At 44.4% G+C, this 23,571-nt stretch overlaps 1 protein-coding gene across 2 annotated transcripts in view; it reads right to left on the minus strand.

Moving 5' to 3' along the window:
- Nucleotides 1-255: 255 nt before the first annotated feature.
- Nucleotides 256-23,571, minus strand: part of myh10 (myosin, heavy chain 10, non-muscle) — an 81,262-nt gene continuing 57,946 nt past the window's right edge. For both annotated transcript variants that reach the window (XM_083765658.1, XM_083765659.1), the window contains 22 exons: nucleotides 23,214-23,345; nucleotides 22,699-22,905; nucleotides 22,260-22,397; nucleotides 21,652-21,775; nucleotides 21,206-21,377; nucleotides 17,624-17,836; nucleotides 16,187-16,331; nucleotides 15,513-15,719; nucleotides 14,971-15,075; nucleotides 14,321-14,473; nucleotides 13,418-13,666; nucleotides 13,003-13,215; nucleotides 12,431-12,643; nucleotides 11,555-11,716; nucleotides 10,370-10,498; nucleotides 9,456-9,544; nucleotides 6,817-6,940; nucleotides 2,673-2,762; nucleotides 2,227-2,345; nucleotides 1,571-1,679; nucleotides 584-756; nucleotides 256-443 (listed from right to left, as the gene is read on the minus strand). In XM_083765658.1, the coding sequence (XP_083621784.1) occupies nucleotides 299-443; nucleotides 584-756; nucleotides 1,571-1,679; nucleotides 2,227-2,345; nucleotides 2,673-2,762; nucleotides 6,817-6,940; nucleotides 9,456-9,544; nucleotides 10,370-10,498; nucleotides 11,555-11,716; nucleotides 12,431-12,643; nucleotides 13,003-13,215; nucleotides 13,418-13,666; nucleotides 14,321-14,473; nucleotides 14,971-15,075; nucleotides 15,513-15,719; nucleotides 16,187-16,331; nucleotides 17,624-17,836; nucleotides 21,206-21,377; nucleotides 21,652-21,775; nucleotides 22,260-22,397; nucleotides 22,699-22,905; nucleotides 23,214-23,345 (3,411 nt within the window). In that variant the 3' untranslated portion in view covers nucleotides 256-298. The remainder of the gene's footprint in view (nucleotides 444-583; nucleotides 757-1,570; nucleotides 1,680-2,226; nucleotides 2,346-2,672; nucleotides 2,763-6,816; nucleotides 6,941-9,455; nucleotides 9,545-10,369; nucleotides 10,499-11,554; nucleotides 11,717-12,430; nucleotides 12,644-13,002; nucleotides 13,216-13,417; nucleotides 13,667-14,320; nucleotides 14,474-14,970; nucleotides 15,076-15,512; nucleotides 15,720-16,186; nucleotides 16,332-17,623; nucleotides 17,837-21,205; nucleotides 21,378-21,651; nucleotides 21,776-22,259; nucleotides 22,398-22,698; nucleotides 22,906-23,213; nucleotides 23,346-23,571) is intronic.

Raw genomic sequence — 23,571 nt, forward strand, 5'->3', positions numbered from 1 at the left:
CCAGGTCTCCCGCGTTGAAAGACAACATCTTAACGACGGAGCCAAAGGGAATTCCATGTAGCTCCAGGGAAGATATTAGACTTTTAAGGCCGTCAGGCTGAGGCTGTGAGCCACTCTGCTACACAGTCTCATTCAGCCCAGTGGATTTAACTGAAACAAAGATGATCTGAGCACCGATATTCTTTAGGGGAAATTGGCCCTGATTATTAAGTTGGCAGGTATAGGTGGGTGGTCATGAGGCAGAGGAGCGAACGGGGAAAGCGAGGGGAAGAAGATGGAGAAGAGAGACTCGTTGCGTCTACTCCACGGAGGCTTGTGTGTCGTTGAGGTCGCTGGCGCGGCTGTCTGCGTCGTCGTCTGATAGGTCGACGGAGGCGCCGTCCAGGTTGAGGTTGCGGCGTCCTGAGCGGCCGGATGAGAAGTTGCTGACAGGACCTCCGCGCCTGACACACACACACACACACACACACACACACACACACACACACACACACACACAGTAGAGAATAGAACACATGGAAGCTCAGGTACCTGAGTCTGTTCTTCAGGGAGTAGAGAATAAAACACATGGAAGCTCAGGTACCTGAGTCTGTTCTTGAGGGAGTTGACCTCGCGGGTGAGGCCCTCGCTGGCCTCCGTGGCGTCGTCCAGCTCTCTCTGCAGTTTCCTGCGGGAGGCGTTGGCCCGCGTGGCCTCCTCCTCCGCCTCCTCCAGCTGACGCTTCAGCTGCTTCATGCGAGAGTTGGCCTTCTCCATCTGAGGGGAGGCACAGGGGGAGGAGAATGAGAGTCAGGGTTAGACAGTTGGCCTTCTCCATCTGAGGGGAGGCACAGGGGGAGGAGAATGAGAGTCAGGGTTAGAGAGTTGGCCTTCTCCATCTGAGAGGAGGCACAGTGAGGAGTTAAGCGAGTTTAAATGAGTGTTGGAAAATGTAATGTAAATGGCCAGAAACCAGCTATTTTATATATAAATATATAAAATGCTTCATTGCTTCAATATTTTTTTTAACCAACACACAGATGTAAAGGATGTTCAATAGCATTGATTTGTGGAAAAACTATCAAAATAAAAATGGAGTTAGCTGATTTCTGCCGGACATCGACGATAGCTTACAGTATATGAATCTTGGGGGTCCTTGAAATTAAAATATTTGAGAACCAACTAAAAAATTGTACTCCTCCGATTACAGGTCTCTGCCAGGCTGGGTTGCCGCAAACTTTGGAAGGCAGTCATAGCCACTTGGGATGGGATCTGAAACATCACACAAACCGGTACACATGATCTCTGGGGTCATGTGATCAAGATGTACCGGATGTGAGTTTTGGACCAAATCCATAGGAGTAGCAGCAAAATGAAGTGCGAAATGCTTTATTAATTTAATCCTGAAAGTGTACAAATGCAACAAAATGGGTTCCATTTGTACACTCTCAGAGTTACAGACCCATAAGGGTCCATAACTATCCATATACTGTAGCTGTGGACCCCCTGGAACTCCCTCAAGGACCCCTGGGGGTCCCCGGACCCCATTTTGAGAACCAGTACTCTAACGGCTGAGAGTGGATGTCCTCACCTGCTCCTTGAACTGGTCGGCATGGCGACGCTCGTCCTCCACCTGCATCATCACCTCCTTCAGTTTCTTCTCTGTGCGGCGCACAATCTTATTGGCTGCTGCTCTCTCCCTAGAGGATTAGAAGAGGATACATACAATCTTATTGGCTGCTGCTCTCTCCCTAGACTAGAGGATTGGAAGAGGATACAGACGATCTTATTGGCTGCTGCTCTCTCCCTAGAGCAGTGGTTCCCAAACTGTGGTGCGTACACCCCTTGTGGTGCGCGAACACGCTCTAGGGGGTGCGTGACATGAAAAGGGTAATGGCGGTATAGAGACATTCTGTGATTATTTGCCATAATCATATTAAAAAATGTATCCTTTTTGGCCAAATACTACGAGACTGAGTGTTGGGGGGTGCGTCAGCTAGTGCACATAAGCAGTCACACTTTATCATCCTGTAAGTTGCACAAGAATTAAAATATGTAGTCACATCTGTAATTGATAACTTAGCAAACAGAATAGACCCATGGCTTCAGACAGGGCAAATCCCAGGAGGGCATAAGAGAACAGCTGCTGCTTCAGAGATGGCCTCTGGTTGCATGTGTCAACACAACAGAAAGCAGAATATGCGTATACTCTAGATTTATATACCATACTCTAGACTAGAGACTTACTTTGCTTCCTGCTCCAGTTGTTCTTCCAGCTGTAGAATCTTGGCCTCCAGAGCCGTGATGGACACCTTAAACTTGGACTTCACCGCCGCTTCCAGATCACACAGCTTGGAGTTCAGATCCTACAATTTGCCAAGTCAGTTTGGCAAGTTCAAACAATTTACTTTTTAATTACCGGTAAAATATTTTTTGCATTTTATTCGCACTCATTTTTTAACCGCATTTCTTCGCAGTGTCGTCAGATAACAACAACCCCTAGACGGGGCCCACTTGAAACAATTCCAAAGCATTCCCCCACCATTCTGACCACTTGGTGGATGGGCCGCATGCACTTTCAGAGCATGTTTATTTTAATGATCAATCAATCGACTGTTTTACTTGGACAAACGTAGTATACGTATAATCGAATGTAACTCAATATCATATATTATATATTATATAGTACAGACCTTGTTCTGGCGTTCCATCTGTTGCCGTGCATTTTCACTCTTCTGGGCAGCGCTCCTCTCAGCAGCCAGCTCTGTGGTCAGCCCATCCGCCTGAGAGGAAGGGTGGAGGGATTAGACAGGGACATAGCAGAGGAAGGGTGTAGGGATTAGACATGGACAGATCAGAGGGAGGGTGGAGGGATTAGACAGGGACATAGCAGAGGAAGGGTGTAGGGATTAGACATGGACAGAGCAGAGGAAGGGTGGAGGGATTAGACATGGACAGAGCAGAGGAAGGGTGGAGGGATTAGACATGGACAGATCAGAGGGAGGGTGGAGGGATTAGACAGGGACATAGCAGAGGAAGGGTGGAGGGATTAGACATGGACAGAGCAGAGGAAGGGTGGAGGGATTAGACATGGACAGAGCAGAGGAAGGGTGGAGGGATTAGACATGGACAGAGCAGAGGAAGGGTGGAGGGATTAGACATGGACAGATCAGAGGGAGGGTGGAGGGATTAGACATGGACAGAGCAGAGGAAGGGTGGAGGGATTAGACATGGACAGAGCAGAGGGGGGGTGGAGGGATAAGGGATTAGACATGGACAGAGCAGAGGAAGGGTGGAGGGATTAGACATGGACAGAGCAGAGGGGGGGTGGAGGGATAAGGGATTAGACATGGACAGAGCAGAGGGAGGGTGGAGGGATTAGACATGGACAGAGCAGAGGAAGGGTGGAGGGATTAGACATGGACAGAGCAGAGGAAGGGTGGAGGGATTAGACATGGACAGAGCAGAGGAAGGGTGGAGGGATTAGACATGGACAGATCAGAGGAAGGGTGGAGGGATTAGACATGGACAGAGCAGAGGGAGGGCGGAGGGATTAGACATGGACAGATCAGAGGGATGGTAGCAGAGCTTTTAGCTCCAGACGCAAAACAGACACTTGGGCCCTTTCCCAATTACCCCCTTCTCCATGTCCCTTCATGCGCGTTCATGATGCGCGTTCATGTGAGGAGGAAGGGTTTTCAATTCTGTTTGGAGCTAGGGGTAGGGGCGAGGGTGAGGGGTAGAATCCCCTTCGTTTGAAGGGATATCGCGACGGGACTTAAAACGGAGCAACATCACAGAGGGCGAAAGGCGGACGAGGTAAGAAGCCTATTTTGTCCTTTATTATGGAGAAATATGATAATAACCAATATTATTTGAATGTATTAACAATCTGCATCGCCAAAAACATTGCAATCTCTAGCAAAGGTTAACGTTACCTCACGTGAACTAACGATATGCTACGGCGTTGCATTCATACAACGTTACCCATTCATTTCATTGACATCGGCGCTTTATTCTTTTTTATTTACCGCTGGTGCCCCGGTGGAACAACTCGGATGCAAGGTAGCTTAACTAGCAGGGATCAGTCCGACCACCCAGACCACGATATGTCAACATTCTGCCATTCAGCCTACTGTACCTACATAACGCTGTCGCTGCATAACGGCTACTCGGTGCAGTGATAGCTGGTATGGTTTTATCATGACCAATGTTATGCTAATCCCAACAAGTTGCAAAAGTTACATAACTAATTAGCAATGGTGTTGTTTTTTCCCCCCAGGCAAACCAGCTATGGAACAGACTGCAAGCTGCTGTACATTGGATGGAGCTGAATCACTATGGCATTTTCATTGTCCTAAATGTTGTTGAATTTGAAACATTGTCATTCATATCATATGTAGCATACCACGACTTGTCATAGGACATGATAGAAAATGACTCTGTTCTTGATATTAAAAACAATGAACACAGTAACCACAGCCCCTTCTTTCTATACTGTAAATTGTTTTTCCTTTTTCTAACCCTGTATATGATATATATATATATCTGTACCCTATACAAACTGTTAATACAATAATCAATGAATCAGGTACAACTGTTGAGCAGGTGTCGGAATGAGCTATATCTAGCTGAATTACATTCTGGTGGGCTACCAAGATGAGACAAAATTACAATATATTTATTTCATCATAACCACAGCAATGTTATATTTACGTTCCATCTCTTCTCCCAAAATAGCCGATCTACAGCTTATGTAAAGTGGTTTCCAAAGTGGGTTATGGGGACCCCCAGGAGTCCTTGACAGAGTTCCAGGGGGTCCCCAGCTAAATGATAGTTTGGAACCAAATGGACCCATAAGGGTCCATTTGTACACTCTCAGAGTTAATTAACATTGATTTTACAATATAAATTGGGGGTCCCAGAGACAGAAATGCCATCAAATGGGGGTCCATGGACTAATGCATATCACACTGGCGGTCCGTGACACTGCTAGATTCGTAAAAAGCTATGGGGTCCCTGGCATATCTCTTCAAATGGGGGTCTGTGGGCTAATTAGTGTCAATTTGGAGAAAGTTTGGGGACCACTGGCCTGAAGTGAGCTTGCAGATCAGCTATTTTCTGAGAACAGGTTGTATATCAATATCTACAAGGGACGTTCAATATTTAGGGACGTTCCAATTCATTCCTAGGGGGATGATTTATCCCCCTACCCCTTGACACTCATTATGTAGGGACAAGGGGAAGGGGCAAGGGCTGAGGGGTAGGGTTAAAAAAGGAATTGGGAAAGGGCCTTGGTCTCTTCCAGGGACCCCAAAAAGCTTTTTTTGTACACAAGGGATGTGAAAAATGATTGTACATGGCATTTTCCAAATAAAGTAAACAATACAAATAAAAGTTTTACCATTACAGAAACATTATGCATTTAAAAAAAAACATCCTTTACAATAATATAAAAAAAAGATTAGCCAGACTGATAACATGGGTTCACTCACACGCAACATGTGAGCGAATCCACATTAGGGTGGCCACCTGCAAGACCTCAGAAAGGAGGACACTTTTGCGGGGCTCGCTCCCCCGACCCCCCCCCCCCCCCCCTCCCAGTTCCCCCCCTCCCCATATATTCATATTATTACTACTACTATTGCACCTGATTTTCACCACCATCATCTCCAGCATTATGTCCACAGAGAACATATATTTGCTAATTAAATTAACCTTTTTAAATTATAGGGTACCACAAAGGCCATTCATTTTAGAATACATTTATTTTATTTCATGTTTAGATATGTTTTATGTTTAATCTCTTTCTTGTGGGTTTTTTAATACAGTTTTATGGTCATCGGTGTGGGACATAGAATGATGCCAGTAGCCTATATGTTCACACAGCCTCCCTTTCTTTATGATGTCGAGTTCCTTGCTCCATTGCTCATTAAATGTAGTTTTTCATTTCGGCATATTTGGTTTGTTTGTCTCTGCATTAACTATACTAAAGTGATTGTGAGAGCACAACAAACAAACCGACCATCCCACTGGCAGTGTTGCCCAGTTTTGGAAGAGAACCAAGCAACCATGTCTATGAAAACAAGCCCAAAAGAAGCCTGACTAGGCTTAGTAGCCTATTATATAAAACAAGCCTAAAGTCGCTTATAATTAAGCGGACATGGCAACACTCTGAACGTCTCCACTAGCCTCTCTCTTTTTAAGACAGTGTGGCCGGCTCGCTGCGGAGGCGGAGCTGAGCAGCGCTGCGGAGATTTTAATACCCAGGCAGACGACGTAAATGACACAAGCACTGTATATCACAAAAAACCGGACAATTATGTGTCCGGCCAGAGGTTGAGGTGGGAGGAGGACAGGTGGGTCTAAAACCGGACTGTCCGGCGTGAAACCGGACGTCTGGCCACCCTAATCCACATTCTCAGTGTGGCTAATGGAAGGCTAGCATAGTATACCTGCAGTGTGGTTTTAATGCCAGGCTAGCGTAGCATACCTGCAGTGTGGTTTTAATGCCAGGCTAGCGTAGCATACCTGCAGTGTGGTTTTAATGCCAGGCTAGTGTAGCATACCTGCAGTGTGGTTATAAAGCCAGGCTAGCGTAGCATACCTGCAGTGTGGTTATAATGCCAGGCTAGCGTAGCATACCGGCAGTGTGGTTATAATGCCAGGCTAGCGTAGCATACCTGCAGTGTGGTTATTAAGCCAGGCTAGCGTAGCATACCTGCAGTGTGGTTATAAAGCCAGGCTAGTGTAGCATACCTGCAGTGTGGTTATAAAGCCAGGCTAGCGTATAGCATACCTGCAGTGTGGTTATAAAGCCAGGCTAGCGTAGCATACCTGCAGTGTGGTTTTCCTGAAGCGGTCGTTGATCAGCTCCGTGTTTCCCTGCTCCTCCTCCAGCTCCTCCTCCAGCTGAGTGATGCGAGCCTCCAGCCTCCTCTTCTCATCCAACAACGCTGACCTGACACGCATGTACAGGACATGTGTTAACCCACTAAGACCTGACACGCATGCACAGGACATGTGTTAACCCACTAAGACCTGACACGCATGTACAGGACATGTGTTAACCCACTAAGACCTGACACGCATGCACAGGACATGTGTTAACCCACTAAGACCTGACACGCATGCACAGGACATGTGTTAACCCACTAAGACCTGACACGCATGCACAGGACGTGTGTTAACCCACTAAGACCTGACACGCATGCACAGGACATGTGTTAACCCAATAAGACCTGATACGCATACAGGACATGTGTTAACCCACTAAGACCTGACACGCATGCACAGGACGTGTGTTAACCCACTAAGACCTGACACGCATGTACAGGACGTGTGTTAACCCAGTGTTTCCCAACCTTTTTTGTCCCAGGGCACACTTTTCATAGCCTAAAAGTCTCGGGGCACACCTAGATATACGGTGTATAGGCCTATCTATATACATACATTATGTATTATGTATGTATATATATATATATATATATATACATACAGTGTTGGGATTAATAAAGTGACAACTTCATTACCATTATCCAAATGAATTCCTTATTATATATTAAAAAAAATAAACATTTTGCTCATATATATAAAATAGCTCATATGCAATGTGAAATGCCACCTAATTCTTAATCCTTTTCCTTGTCTTTATTATGGGCCAACTTGTGAAAGCTGCATGCTTTTATTGTGAAGGGTCTCAGTTCTCACAGCCTGCATATTTCCACGTGCTGAAAATAGCTGATTGACAAGCTCGCAACGCGTTGTGAGCTTGTAGATCAGCCATTTTCAGCATGCAAGCATAACACGTGTACGACGAAGAATAAATCAGGCATCACTGCGCTTCTGTGGAAGGAGGGAGATATATTTTGTTGGCCGAACGAGGCGTTCATGTTTGGACATCTACAGTATGGACAGCTATTTTGGACAGCTATTTTTCATGGCACATTATGTTTAATCACAACAACGTCACGTTTACTTTACCTCCTTAGTGTTTGGGTCGGGACCATAGAGTATATATATCTATATCTGGCCCATAGCACTTACCCTACCCCCTTAGATAGCATTTCTGTAGACTTAGATAGCATCTGATACAGACTTATAGCATGTTATGTAGACGGCACTATAATTGCATTGTATATAGTCATAGCACGCCATAGTACATATGTATAGCATAGTAGTATATATATAGTTTATATGTATAGTCTCATAATATAGATATTCCACTGTTACTTTCTTAGCTTACGCATGTTTTATGATAAATGCTTTTGTGATGTATTCCCATGCTTTTGTTCTTGATTATTGTAAGTCGCTCTGGATTAAGAGCGTCTGCTAAATGCCTAAATTGTAAATTGTAAATCTATAGAGAAGACACCCGAGTTCTCCTCCCATCCACTTGCATTGAGTTGCTCAAAAGCGCATGAGGCGGATTCACTCCTCCTTCCTGGTAGGAACAGAGTGCATTCTGGGACGGATTGCAATGGTGAGTGGCCCCAAACACATGAACGCGCTGCCGTTGAACGTGCACGAGCGTCGTCCATCGTGAACGTGTACAATGATAGTCAACGGACAGCGCGTTCATGTGTTTGGGGCCAGGCTGCAATACCTTCATTCGGCCACTATGTCCATTTCGCCTCAAGATTTCCTCTGGGTGCCTTCTCTATAAATATATATACTCTAAGGTCAGGACATGTAGGACTGTATGGGCTGTATTTGGCGTGTCTTAAGTACCAGGTCTTATTCCCTAACTTGAGTAAACTAAAGACCTGGAGGCGTGGTCAATGCTCTTTGGCCACTCATAATAGCCAAATGGCATTGATCACGCCTCCAGGTCTTTAGTTTACTCAAGTTAGGGAATAAGACCTGGTACTTAAGACACAAAATACAGCCCTATGTGTCTGCTGTCTATGTGCATATGCACTCTGTGTGCTCCAGTCTTTCTGGAGGGAGCGAAATGTAGCGTCTTCTGGATGCATCTAAGCATTAACATTTCAATGGCCGAGGGTCGTTAAAGTCTATTGTTCTGTGTTTTTGTTATCGCACGTCTAATGGTTAGAAGTGTGACAACAACGACGCAACAATAGGAAGCCTGCAGCCCAGCAGTAGCTATAGCCTAATATTGCTTTCGGGGGAGAGTTAGTGTGCCGCCTGATTTGACAGAAAGTAACACTACTTTCTGTCAAATCAGGCGGCACACCTGGACATATCAAACGGCACACTAAAGTGCTGCGGCACACAGGTTGGGAATCACTGTGTTAACCCACTAATTAATCATCAACTTAAATTTGCAATGGTGACAGGCCTAATGTTGTAGCGCCAAAAATAGCTAAAACAACATCTAGATCTACAAGTTCATGGTTTTTCCTGGCACAGACATTAGAATAGTCTTACTGACAGACAGTACGCAATAATAAACATATCTGCGTGGTGACACCGACTTTCCAGAGGGTTAATATACATATGTGTGGTACACTGACTTTCCAGAGGCGCTGTTAGAAATCTCATCTGCCAGTTCATCTCTCTCCTGCTCAGCGTGTCGACGCGCCCTTTCTGAGGCTGCATGGTCCTACACACACACACACACACACACACACACACACACACACACACACACACACACACACACACACACACACACACACACAACAATCTAATGAATAAAGCAATTAGCCTGTATACCAGGGGTGTCGCAATATACAGTATCATCCCACAACATTAAAACGTGACGATACAGTATTGCGATATCTTTTTAAATGTATTTATATGTTTTTTTTGGGACTAGTGAAAGTTACAGCTTGCAGGAGTTACAGGACGTACTGTATGCTCCCATTATTGGCATGCCGGCCAGAAAATACTATTACTGTATGTCAGTGGTTTTCAACCCTTTTCATATCAAGATCCATTATTAACCACGGACCAGCATTTGATGAGATGTAGTCACTCAGACTCAAAAGTCAAAACCCAAAAGAATATTTTGTTGTTGTAGGATAACATTTTGTCCACAATTCCATGCTGTATTTATGCGGTATCATTGGAGAGATAACAGGCAATGAGGCAAACGATCAAAATAAAAATTCTTCTAGATTCTCAAACTAATGCATATGTTTAACAATAATTTCACTCTCAAGAGTTAAATATCTAATGAGGTTCCAGGTTACCAACTCTTCCATCATTTAGCTGGGGAGTAGACCACCTGGAAACCCCCAAAAACCACCCAAGAACCAAGTCCCCGGGCCATTGGTTGAGAACCAATGCTGTATGTGACAGCCATCAGCCATACTGACAAACTGAATAAAAGATTGAGAGAGCAAGACTTTCTGTCTAGTGATAGAACCACTCGAGTTCCATTTTAGCCAACACTCTGTTTCCAAGAGCATGCTTCAGATGTTACCTCCTGTAATTGTAAGATCTCAGCCTCCAGGGTCTTGAGCTTCTTCTCGTTCTCCTTGGATTGGGCAAAGATCTCATCTCTGGAGGCCCGGGCCTCCTCCAGCTCCCTCTGGTAGTCCTTTGTCTGGACCTGCCCACATGGAGACACACTTTTAGACCTTTGTCTGGGCCTGCCCACATGGAGACACACTTTTAGACCTTTGTCTGGGCCTGCCCACATGGAGACGCACTTTTAGACCTTTGTCTGGGCCTGCCCACATGGAGACACACTTTAGACCAGCGTGTGGACAAAAGAGAACTGTCATGTCTCCCCGGGACCCAAACTAGTGAAAATAGCAGATTGACTGCACGCTCACTTCCCGCCACGTTGTGAGCTTGTAGATCAGCTATTTTCACTACTTCTGAAACATTTGTTTTCTAATGTATGGAATTTCTTAAGATTTTTCGTTGACTTGAAGAAAAAAGAAAAAGAAAATCATTGCTTTTTTTTAAAAACAAATGATAATTAAAAACAAAATGTAGGAAACTAAGAATAAAGGGACTCATAAAAATGTGTCTGCGACCCACAAATCGGTCCCAACCCAGTGTTTGGGAACCCGGGGTTTTGGCCAGTCCAGTCCAGGATAAGTGTATCATCTGAATATCCTAGTATATAATATCCTAGCAAGCATTTAGCAACTTATGCCTTTTTAACAGCTTCACTTCATAACCCACTAAACCCGCGTTTTATTCCATCGTCTTTCCCTGCTAAACACGCAATTTGTTTTATATGTTTAATTCGTTTTTTAATAGCTTTTATGAAAAAACTGCTTTGTCGCGGACATCGTGGCGAGGCGGACACGTTATGATGACGTAACTGGAAATCGACCTATAAACTGGCTATAAACTGGTTTGCTTCTGGGAAACTGAGTCCAATGCAAGTGAATGAGGGCGTAAGGGACAATCTTTGCTTTCTAGCCTCTTTGTTGTTGATCTCATCGAGGAAGTGGGTTATGTGTCGACTGGGGAACAAACGATGGGACTATTTTCAGCCAGATTTTCATCATAAGGATGTAGAGTTACGACGCTTTGACACCTCAAAGGTAGCTGTAAACATCGACAGTCAACGTAACTTCTTACAATGCCTAGTCCGGAAATAACGCTTTAACTATGTAACTTAAAAACGTGGTTATTGTCAGAATCCAACCTGTAACTTGCGGAGCTGTTTGATGGCCTCGTCCCTGGCCTTGTTGGCTGCCTGGATGTGTCCCTCCAGGTCCTGGAGGTCCATCTCCAGCTTCTTCTTAGCAGCCACAGCCACAGCCCTCTGCTTCCTCTCATCCTCCAGCTCTGCCTCCATCTCTCGGACCTGACCATGCACAACCACGGGTGGAAAGGAACCCATTACATTTACTCAAGTACTGGACCAAAGTACAATGTAGAGGTATTTGTACTTTACTTGAGTATTTCAAATTTTCAATATTTTTGATGCCCAGCTTTCCGGGTTTGTGCAAACACAAACATTGAAGACAAAAGTGAGGACGCAAATTGTGATTGGGTGGGACGTGGGAGATGTGCCATTCGGTTGAGCATGATGAGATGATGTAGGATGATAAGAGCGACCTTCGCCCTGTTTTTTTTATTTTTTACTTCTACTCCACTACATCTCGGATCCAAATATTATACTTTTACTCCACTGCATTTATTTGAAAACTTTAGTTACTAGTTATTTTGTAGAATTTGATTATTATTATTGTAAAAACATACATTAACCACTTAACCCATTCTGACCTGAGATCAGATTCATACGAGGTTTCCACTGGACACACATTGGTCTGATTGACCCATTCTGACCTGAGATCAGATTCTAAAAAATGTCAGTCGTTCTTCGATTTTTCCAAAAATAGCAGACCTACAAGCTCGTATCGCGCCACTCGGTGGCGCGATATGAGCTTGTAGATCTGCTATTTTTAAATAGCTAAAGCACAACATGATGCCAACACCAAAATGGGTGCCCGGTCAGAATGGGTTAATTTCATTCTACATTGCCGTATTGGTACTTATACCACCACTGGCCCCGTACCTGTTTGACCAGGGCCCTCTTCTTCTCCTCTCCCTGTTCATCTCTGGCCAGCAGGTCTCTGTCAAACTGGGCCTTCATGGCCTGCATGTTGACCTCCAGACGCAGCTTGGCATCCTCCGTCGTCTGCAGCTCGTCTTCCAGCTCCTCCAGCTGGACCCTCATCTCCTCCACCTGCTGATCCAGTGTCCGCTTGGACTTCTCCAGCTCGTGGACCTGTGGACGGAGCAGAGACAGCGTGTCAGGGATGGAACAGAAATGACACTCAATGTTTTAACACATTAACCTATACCATAATTACCATAATAACATATTTTCTTAATGGGCGTGGCTAGCGATTCAGGGCTGGGGCCAGGCTAAGAGAATCACCCACTTGTGAAATACTTTTTAAATACGTTTTTAGCTTTGGATTTTTGGGTGAAATGTGCTAGAGAATCGCCCACTTGTGAAATACTTTTTAAATACGTTTTTAGCTTTGGGTTTTTGGGTGAAATGTGCTAGAGAATCGCCCACTTGTGAAATACTTTTTAAATACGTTTTTAGCATTGGGTGAAACGTGCTAGAGAGTCACCCACATTCTTTCCCACGTCATCCTTGGAGCTCATCAGGTCCTCCATCTCTTGGCGGAGCTGCTTGTTGAGCCTGTCCAGCTCGTCCCTGGCCTCCTTGGCCTCCTCCAGAGCTCTGCTCATGGACAGGCCCTTGGTCTCCTTCTCCCTGGCCTCGGCCTCCGCACGGTCCCGCTCCTCAGCGAAGCGCGCCGACACGCCCTTCTCCTCGGCTAGCATCTGCCGTAAACACACAGGAAAAAAAAACAGGAAATTTTGATTTAGTTTTGATGTGATATTTGTGATATTTCAGTTTTGGATGATGATGATTTTTGTTGATTTTGGGACAAAAATAATATTTCGGCAGGCCTTGGTCGCAGTGGTGTCTACAGAAGCTACAGATAAGGTGCAGTGGGAGTTTATTCCCCCCCAAAAAGCTGACCTGGTCGAACTTCCTCTGCTTCTTCTCCAGGTTGGAGACGATCTGTCTCTGGTGGTCCAGGTCCACCATCAGGTCATCCAGCTCCTGCTGAAGGCGGTTCTTGGTCTTGTCCATCTTGTCCATGGCCATGCTCTTCTCCTCCAGCCGCTGTGCGCTCAGCTCCACGTCCTTCTGCAGCTTCCTCTTCAGCTCCTCCAGGCCTTCCATGGCGCCCACGTCCTCCTCCAGCTTCTTCTTGGTTTCAAACAGCTGGACGATAAAAGATGGGGGACAGATACATGGAATAAGCGGAGAAAGACAGCTGAACTTACAGAGACAGCGACCCACTACTCCGGTGGTTCTCAATCATTTCAGGCCACGACCCGACACCGACATTTGAACTGGGGACCCCCCAAAATAATAATTTGAACTGGGAACCCCCCAAAATAACCATTTGAATTGTGGACCCATCAAAATATTTGAACTGTAGGAGTTGAGGCAGGTATTACATTTTGTTTGACTCGGTTCCACAGATTAATATCATGAAAATAGCCTTGTGAGCTTATGTACATCGGCTATCTAATTAAGGGGAATCCCCAAAATCACAGGTTGAGAACCATAGCACTAGTCTGTCACCACAATGGGAAAACAAGATTATTATTATTAGTCAACAATGAGGACAAAACACAAAAAGGTGACATTGCTGTATATGAAACCAGTTCTAAATGGAGGAAACTGAACAGTGAAAATGACTTCACCGAAATACAACAAAAATATATGAGTACTGTTTCCAACAGTAACACAGCAGGCCTGTCACAATTATTACACAATTGTCTAATCGCAATTATTTGAGATAATGCCAATTATTTTGCATAATGGTGTGTTTGAGAGTTTGTGTTTGTAGAGTGTTTGTGTGGAGCTGACCTGAGCCTGCAGAGTCTGCAGCTGTTTCTCCAGGTTGCGTCGCGCCTCCTCCTCCTCCTCCTCCTCCTCCAGCAGGGTGTTCTTCTCCTCTTCCAGTTGGCGGATACGGCCACTCAGGTTCAGCTTCTGACGTGTCTCCTCCTGGAGGAGCTCCTACACGCACGCACACACACAGATCAGTTCAAAGCTTGTTTGCGTGACTTTATGTGCCAATTAACACCTTTTCTGGTTTTTCAGGCCTAAAATTATGGTAATTGTTCGGGCCCAGTTATAGCCAGGACTTAATGTTCAACCCTGTTGAGAACTCTAACCGGTATCTATCCATATTATTTCAACATTTTATGTTTTGTATAAATTAATGTCCTACTTTGCTGTACAAGTCTCACGCAAAAGGAGCAAAAATAGCCAACATCGATGATATTGTCTCTGTCAGGTGGAAATGTCATGTGTCCAAAACTGTTACTTTTCAGGATTCAAATAAAAAAATTGCAAAAGTAACAAGCTTGACCGAGCTTGTTATCTGCTTCTTTTATGTGACGCTGAAGTATGATTAAGTAGGTCATTATAAAGTTAGAATATGGAGATAAGAGCGACAATATGTAATGTGCAATGTGATTCTTTTCTCTGTTTGTGCAGGGATGAATGGTCACCTGTGTGTCCTGCAGCGTGCTCTCCAGGCCGCCCACGTCCTTCACCAGTTTGATACCTTTCTTCTCTGCCTCCTCCAGCAAGGCAGCCACATTGTCCAACTCCGTCTGCCAAGACAAATCAAACACATTTAATAATGACAACAACATATAAGATGTGGTGGCATAGTTTTGTACTTCGGTTTTGTATCTATGAAGTTAACATTACTATAATAATAGACCCCCGGGTGTGGTTATAATATGCAAATATGTCTTCCCTGTGTATTTTTGGTTTCATCCTGAAAGCTGGAAGCCTTTGAGTAAATGAGTTTGAGTCAATGGGTTTGTGAACTGGTGGGTGTGGCTAGTACTGGCTACATACATTTTAACACTTTCCGTTCACTTTTTTGAAAAACATCTTCCTCCTAGTTAAATCATAATACCTGATGATCATGTTTTAGGGGGGGCTTCGACACAGAAGTGGATTGGTCAGTATTGATACTTTTACTTAAGTGAAAAACGTGAATACGTTTCTCACCCTGATGTTTGGATGAAAGCGCCTGTACCTGTATCTTGTGTGAGCGTTCAGACAGCTCTCCCTTGGATCGCTCTCCCTCGGTGGCCCTGGCCATGAACTCCTGGAGCTGAGCTTCCAGTTTCTTCCTCTTGTACTCGGACTCCGTCTTGGCCTGCTGCAGTCCTTTCACCTCGCACGATAGCTCCCTGTTGTCACTCTCCAGACACTGCTTGTTCTTCTCCAGGTTGGACTTGAACTGCAGCGTGGAACAACGGTGGAACAATGTTCGTTCAGCTTTTCAGCAAGACATCGTTTGTTAGGAATGGGTGTGGGACTGTTCATATTAGTTGTAGTTGATTGAACTGATATATATATATATATATATATATATATATATAAACCGTTTTAAGAAATAATAAACTAATAATCAATCCCTACTTTGGGGATATCAGGCGAAAGTTTTAAAGAAGGCGTTGGTAGATGAACTACTTCAGTGGCTGCCCGATTCGTTGCAACACTTCCAAAAAATGGGTAAAATGTCGGAGGTGTGCATTCTCAAGCCGACTTGAGCCACGGAAGGCAGCACAGAGCAAGCTTAGGCGAGCGAGTCGCCGTGCCGAACATTGCGAACTCCGGCACAGATTTTTATAACCTGTCCTCGCCGGGCTCAACAGTGACAGAAGCGACAGGCAGGTGTAATGAATGTAAAATAATAAGACGCACCCTCTTGGCCTGTTCTAGCTGTTCCGACAGCTCCTCCAGAGCGGTGCCATGTCGCTGTCTCATGTCCTGGATCTGGGCCTCATGGTTCTTGCTCTCTTCATCTATCGCCTTCTTCAGCTCAGCCACCTCCTGCTCGCGCTTTGTCCTGTAGGTGTGGGTGTGTGTGTGTGTGTGAGTGTGAGTGGGTGGGACAGGCCGGTAGAACACATTCTCAACACTATAGTATATAGAGGTTTTTTTTAGCAGCCTAGCTGTCAGCTAAAAATCCTCCAAAACTCCTCAGCTAGTGCACTTGCAATGGTGAAAAAGTATTATAGAGCACTGAAGTCTGACAAAATGTACGGATCCTACCTGGGTCACGTTTTTTTTCTCTCTCTCCATTCTGAATTCCCATCGACGTCTTTAATATCGCGCCGTATATTACGATCCGTGTTCCAAAAATAAACAAAATGGGGCGGCGGTTTGACTCATATGGATATGAAGCATCAACTGACGGCGAGAAAACGCTAATGTTACCATTATCCAGAAGCAGACTGTATATCTATGAGTGACAGACTATCATAAACGATACAGAGCCACCTCCCTGAAAATATCGCCGGGCCAGTTTGTTTATTTTTAGATGATTCTAAGATGCACCAATGTTATTTCCATAGAGAAAATACTTCTGTGACCCAGGGGAAAGGAATATTCTGGATCAACTGTAATGTTCAGAGGACATGTATGTCAGGACTTCAGTGCTCTACATGGATAGCCGATAAGGGAACAGCAACACTGTAGCTTTCTCGTTTTGCTATTCCCAATGAACCATGAATGAATAAACCAATCCTACATTGATAACCACCTGTACATTGTACGTCAAATAATAATAGCTGATCTACAAGCTCACATAGTTCCGCTATGCGATGCATTGTGGGCTTGTAGATCTGCTATTTTCACAGAAGTTAGCCCATTTCCTCCAAATGTTTGCCGATTATGACTGTACACAGAATATGGATGCTATGGTTCATATCGTTAATGTCATTGTCAATGTCAAGTTAGGTGCACATTTCAGCCCATTAAAACCAGGAGAGCATCTTTTGTTATTTGCCTTGGCTATTGGCTAAAATATACAAGCTCACAGCACGTCACTTCGTGTTTGTACATCTACTATTTTTGAACATTTTGTGTATCCCAAAAGTCAAACTAGCCTTTGTGATTTTTGGGAGATAAACAATGACCTCAAGAACAGATATATAATTTGTGTAATAACACGTATATGCCGCTGAGCAGTTGAAACACTTTTAAACCCATTTTTCAGCAATTCTTTTGTTCTTAGTTACTGCACTTGTAGGGCAGTACTGACTTAGAAGGTATGTTTGTGGTGTTTCCCGTCACTCTCTCCGACATATTCTGTCCGACACGCCACATTCTATCCCGCCGACACCACTGATGCAGTACCTGAGCTCCTGCTGGGCTGCAGTGGTGTCCAGTGTATCTTCCAGCTCCGTCTTCAGAGCCTCCAGCTCTTCGCTCAGGTCCCTCTTGAGCTTCTCTGCTTTGCTGCGGGACATCTTCTCAGACTCCAGGTCCTCCTGGAGCTCAGACAGCTGGGCCTGCAGCTCACGGACGTGCTTCAGGGCGTTGTTCTTCTGGGACGATTCATCGTCCCCCCTGGTGGCGAGATGCACAGACGATGCACATTATGCTTCGGTAGGAATTATTAGATTACATTTTCTTCATTCATCCTGTCCAAAATTAATCCTGTGTGTGTGTGTGTGAGATATATATATATATATATATATATATATATAAAAATAGAAAAAATCATAAAGAATCATATAAAAAAATCACATAAAAAAATCATGTAAAGAAAAATCACATTTGATTTGTGTAGTAGTCACAGATAATTCAACATATCCATTTAAACATGTACATGTAATAACATGTACGCCAGAATGTTCAATTTGGAACTGTGGTGAGGTGACAGGCCAACAGTCCACACAGGGTGGCAGTGACAGGCCAACAGTCCACACAGGGTGGCAGTGTGGTCAACTCAACCGTGCATAAGCACATATCCAACGATGTGTGATGTGCGTGTGATGTGCGTTGCCTTCATCTCTCTCACTCCCAGAAGAACGTGGCCATAATAATGCTGAGACTGCATATTTGTAGTTACTGGCAGTGCGGACACATTAGACAACAGCATTATAAAGCACTTCACCACTTAATTTAGTTAGATGAAGATCCTTTTGGACAAATGCATTGGGAAGTTAAATCCTTTTGGACAAACGCATTGGAATTCATATGGTGTCTATTACTGCAGCTGCAATAATAGGCACTGACTCAAACTCAAATAGCCTAGTTAATGTAAAATAAACCATGTCAGAATGGCCAAGGAAGCACAATTATCTGGAGCTAAATGTTTATTTTACTAAATATATAAAAGTGCTCAGAGGCAAGCGGATTCCCAACCCACATGATTTTGAGGGGGTCCCCAGTTGACAATCAAGTGACAATTTAAGGACGTTTAAGATGTTTTTGTTTTTAATACCTCAGAAAAGAACTGTACTGCATCAAAAGTAATCAACAAACCATATTATAAAAACCGAGTCAAACATTAGCCAAATTGTCAAATAATAATATAAGCAAGTAGGCAAACATTGTGAAAATAGCCAATCTACAAGCTCACGCCTCACTATTTTCACAATATTTATCTATGGAACTGAGTCAAAGTAAGTCCAAGTGCTTGTCAGGGTGTGTGTGTGTGTGTGTGTGTGGGGGGGGGGGGGTATTTTTGTGGGTCACAGCCTCTGCCTGAAGAAGGTCCGGAGGGACCAAAACGTTGCATTATTAAAAGAAAATACTCATGTACAGACCAGATACAGTGTGCGGGTGTATTTTCATTCCTTTCATTGATGTCCACTGGCCTACGCACCTGTGCATTCGCCTGATTTCTAGGTGTGCGAAAGCTTTTTCCTACGGTGGGTCACAGCCTGAAAGGTTTGAGAACCACAGCTCTAACTGGCTGAGCGAGCAGGACCTGACAGTTGTCTGCTAATGTACAGTACGCAGTCTGGACAATACACTCAGTCTGTCTCAGGAGGAGCTGCCGACCACCGTGTCAACACTGTGATCAACTAACTTAAATTATTACCAAACTGTCTGAAATCAGCCATGGCTTCTGAGGCAAAGATGAAAGGTTTCAGGGGAGGGTGAGTATAGTGGCATGCTCCTATTGACAGTTGGTTAAAAACAGGGAGATAAAGAGGGATAGAAAATAAGAGACGGGAAAAAGGTAAGAGGGAGAATGAAGAGGGATAGAGAAAGAGAGAGCTGGTTTTAAGGCCTCCACATCCAAGCTGTCTTGTTGTCTGACCTGAATAACTGCAACTATGGCACGCTGCACAAAATAAACGAGCGCAGGTGCTTCTCGACAGCCCGATTGACCAACACCACCACCTTGGTGTGTGTAGAGAGAGGCCTTTACAGCTGGACTGCTGCACTATGCAGCTGCTGCTTTCATGTGTTTGAAATTAACCGGAGACTAGGAAAGAAAGTTAATTCTGAAGAGTGCAGAGGATAAATACATTATTTGTGCGTGTGCCCACACGCAAATCATGGGAATGGAATATAAATTATATTGCCAGTGGGGGGAATGCTTGTTGCATAGGGAAGACACAAATCACATACAGTATGGGTACAGTATGGGTCTAAAGGCTAATATAGCCCTTTCACACTGAATGCGTTGTGCTGTTCCACTTCAATACAGCTGCCAGTGTGCCTGCTATACATTCTGTAACTCAGATAGCATTTTATGTAGACATAGCACTATACTGTATAGTAATATATGCATAGTTTCACGCCGTCCGGCCCAGCCTAGGTCCAGTCTAGGTGCAGTCGAATTAACTTTTTTACTTGGTAGCACTGGTGCTACCAATTACCTGTATGTTTTTAGATCGCACAGATTCAAATTCAGGCGCATTTGCGACCAAAACGGTCGCAATTTAGAGCCCTGGTATATGATGTATAGAGGGTATGCGTGGGACATCATCATCAAACACTTACTGAGTGACAAAAAACGACTTTCTGGCCTTGACAGCCCATACATCCAAAAATATAACTCTTTTTGATTGCATTAACACAATCGGTGCCGGGATGCCTTCAAAATAGGAGCTCTGGGGTGCCGGAAAGACATGGCCGCTTTTACTCTGAAACCCCCCCCCCCTCTATTATATCGCTAGAAGCTCCAAAGCATTCATATTTTGAACGAGAGGCATGTTGAAGTCAGAAATGAAGCGCATAGTATATCCATCAGATCAGAACCACGGAGAGCGCCCTGGATTACCGTTCGATTAGCTAACAGCTAATCGAACGGTAAGCTAATATGAAAGCAGAGCGAAGCGTCACGTGTCTGAGAGTCTCAGTCAAAAATTAAAAAAAGGAAAAAATTCAGAATATTCTTCTCTCGCCTGATATCATTGAGGATGCGCTAGGACGTGTACACACGTCCTTTGTACGCGTCGATTGGGTTCCCGAGGATGTGTGGAGCCGCCCTACGGACGGAAACGACTTTAAACAACGTTAAATTAACTTTGCCACCACCTTTGCCACTCGATCTGCCATTCACTTTATGCATGTGCATACCCTCTATTCCCATGTTTTTGTTATTGCTTACTGTAATTATTAAGAGCATCTGCTAAATGCCAAAATTGTAAATTGTAAGAAAATTAGTTAACTTAAAGGCCGGGTCAAATAACCAATAAATCGGCTATTTTCAAATAGCCAGAATATATAGAGAGCAAAATTTGAGGGTGTGTTTAGTAAAAATAAATAAAACGATCTAAAAGTAACTACAGTATTACTACTGTAGTTACTAAAAAAATCTAATAATTGTAGTGGAGTAAAAGTACAATATTGTGCTCAGAGATATAGTGGCGTAGAAGTAAAATAAATACTAAACTAAACAAAACATAAAGTACCTAAATACAATACTTGAGTAAATGTACTTAGTTCCTTTCCAGAACTGCGGTAGCCGTTCACCTGGCCAGAGCTGCTTGTAGCTCCTCTTCCTTCTTGGCCAGTTGTGTCTTCAGTTCTTCTATCTGGGCCTGCAGCTCAGCGATCTGATCCTGGAGGTCTGTGGTCTCCGCGTCCAGCTTACGCTTGGCCTTCTCCAGCTCCTGGCGGGTCTTCTCCTCTTTCTTCAGGCGCTCTGCGTACACATAACACCATGGGGGAGAAGTTCAAACCAAACCAAATTAAGGGAATTAACTGGTAGAACATGCTATAAAAGAAGTATACAGAATTCAAATTCAGAAAGGATACAATTATCGGTTTATATCGGTTATCGGCCATAACAGGAATTAACAGGAGTTGCCGACAGATTCAGCTGCGGAGCTCTGAATCTGTCTTGAGAGATTATCCCTGAGTAAACCTTGTCAAAGCCAGGGTCAATCAAAGGTGGACCCACAGGATGATCTCCTTACCTTCCAGGTGAGCCATCATCATCTCCTGCTTGTTCTTGACCTTGCCCAGGTTCTTGGCTTTCTCCTCCTCCTCTGCCAGCTGGGTGGTCACCTCACTGATCCTGTCCTCCAGCAACTTCTTCTCCTGAAGATGGGGAAAACCAATGGAGACTGTGAGGTGGAGGATGACTTTTGATTTAAGCAGTCTCACCTGGCCCGAGTGAAACTATAACTGGACTCAGAGCTGGGTGTTCTGTTCAATACCATAAAAGCAAGATGGATTTCAATATAGGTTTCGAGATTTGATGTTGACGTTATGGTAAAAGATGTGACTATTATTGTCAGTTGATTGACTAAGCTGGTACTGTACGCTTTTTTCCAACATGTGAAGATAGTGCCAAAAAACATTTGGTAGTTTTGGTAGCGCCAAAATATGAATATTTAATCTTTTGGCAATGTGGAACAATCCACTTTGAACTGTGCATTTATCGGAAGAGAATGCATTCCATAGAGGCAAATTAGCCTTGCCGTGCATAACCTTTTTGACAACCGCACGACTCATCATAGATTATTACAGTATGTCCATTTCCATCTCTATAGTCCTCTGACCTTGAGAAACTTCCTCTGACCTTGAGAAATTTGGAGTTCTGGTCCTCCAGCAGCAAAATGTCCTCATCCATCTTCTTGATCTTGGCCTCAGCTGTGACCTTCTCCAGTTGAAGCTTCTGTCTGGCAGCCTCCTCCTCATCCAGCTGCTCCTCTAGGTCCTACACACACACACACACACACACACACACACACACACACACACACACACACACACACACACACACACACACACACACACACACACACACACACACACACACACACACACACACACACACACACACACACACACACACACACACACACACACACACACACACACACACAATGATTATTAAGAAGATGATATGGATGTACAGTATGTACATATGTATGTATATTTATGTAAGTTTGTTTGTGTTATTTGGTGTATATGCGAGTCATGTATCAGTATGTGCAAAAAAAGAAAGAAAGACAGACCTGAATGTGCGCCTGCATCTTCTTCTTCTCGTTCTGCATGCCCTGGTTCCTCTCCTCCTCCTCCTCCACACGGGATTCCAGGTCATGGAGGATCTCCTCTAGCTCCTGCTTCTTGGCGGCCAGACGGGCTCTCATCTCCTCGGCCTCAGCGAACAGCTCCGTCTCCGCCTGGAGCTGCTCCGCCAGAATGTTCTTCTCCTCCAGGAGCTGTGTGGTGGTGCAGCGCAACAACATACACATGGATTCCTGTGTGCTTCTCAACCCTTTTTCATTTCAAGGAAATAACACTCAGAGTGACGGACTGTGGAGTTTGCATGTTCTCCACGTGTCCCCTAGGTTATAGTAGATAGGTACCCTCACAAAAAATATGCTGTGATCCTGGTCTCTAAACCGCTATTTTCAACACGCAACCAAGTGGAAAATCAGGCATTACGACGTCATCAAGGCCCACCAAAATACATTCCAGTCGACAAAACCAAATTTGCTGTGTAAAAAATAAATAAATCAACACTGACCTGTTGGCCTTTCCTTTCCATGTCTATCATCTCGTGCTCCAACCTGGTCTGTTTCTCCTTCACCTTGACCAACTCCTCGTCTTTAGCCTGCATCTCCTCCTCCTGCCTGGTGACCTGCAGGAGCGGCTTCACCTGGAAGACGCCAATGCAAAAAGACAAATTCACCCATCCATCTTCAACCGCTTATCCAGACTTGGGTTGCAGGGGTAACAGTTACAACAAAGATTTCCAGTGTTCCCTCTCCTGAGCAACATTATCCACCTAAATCCTTCCATGTGGTCTTTGGTCTGCCAGGGGGTCTGCTAAACCCAGGGTGTTCAGTGTCTTGCTCAAGGACACTTTGACACTAAATCTGGGG

Source organism: Protomyctophum parallelum (assembly GCF_964188405.1).
Source record: "Protomyctophum parallelum genome assembly, chromosome: 5".
NCBI lineage: Eukaryota > Metazoa > Chordata > Actinopteri > Myctophiformes > Myctophidae > Protomyctophum > Protomyctophum parallelum.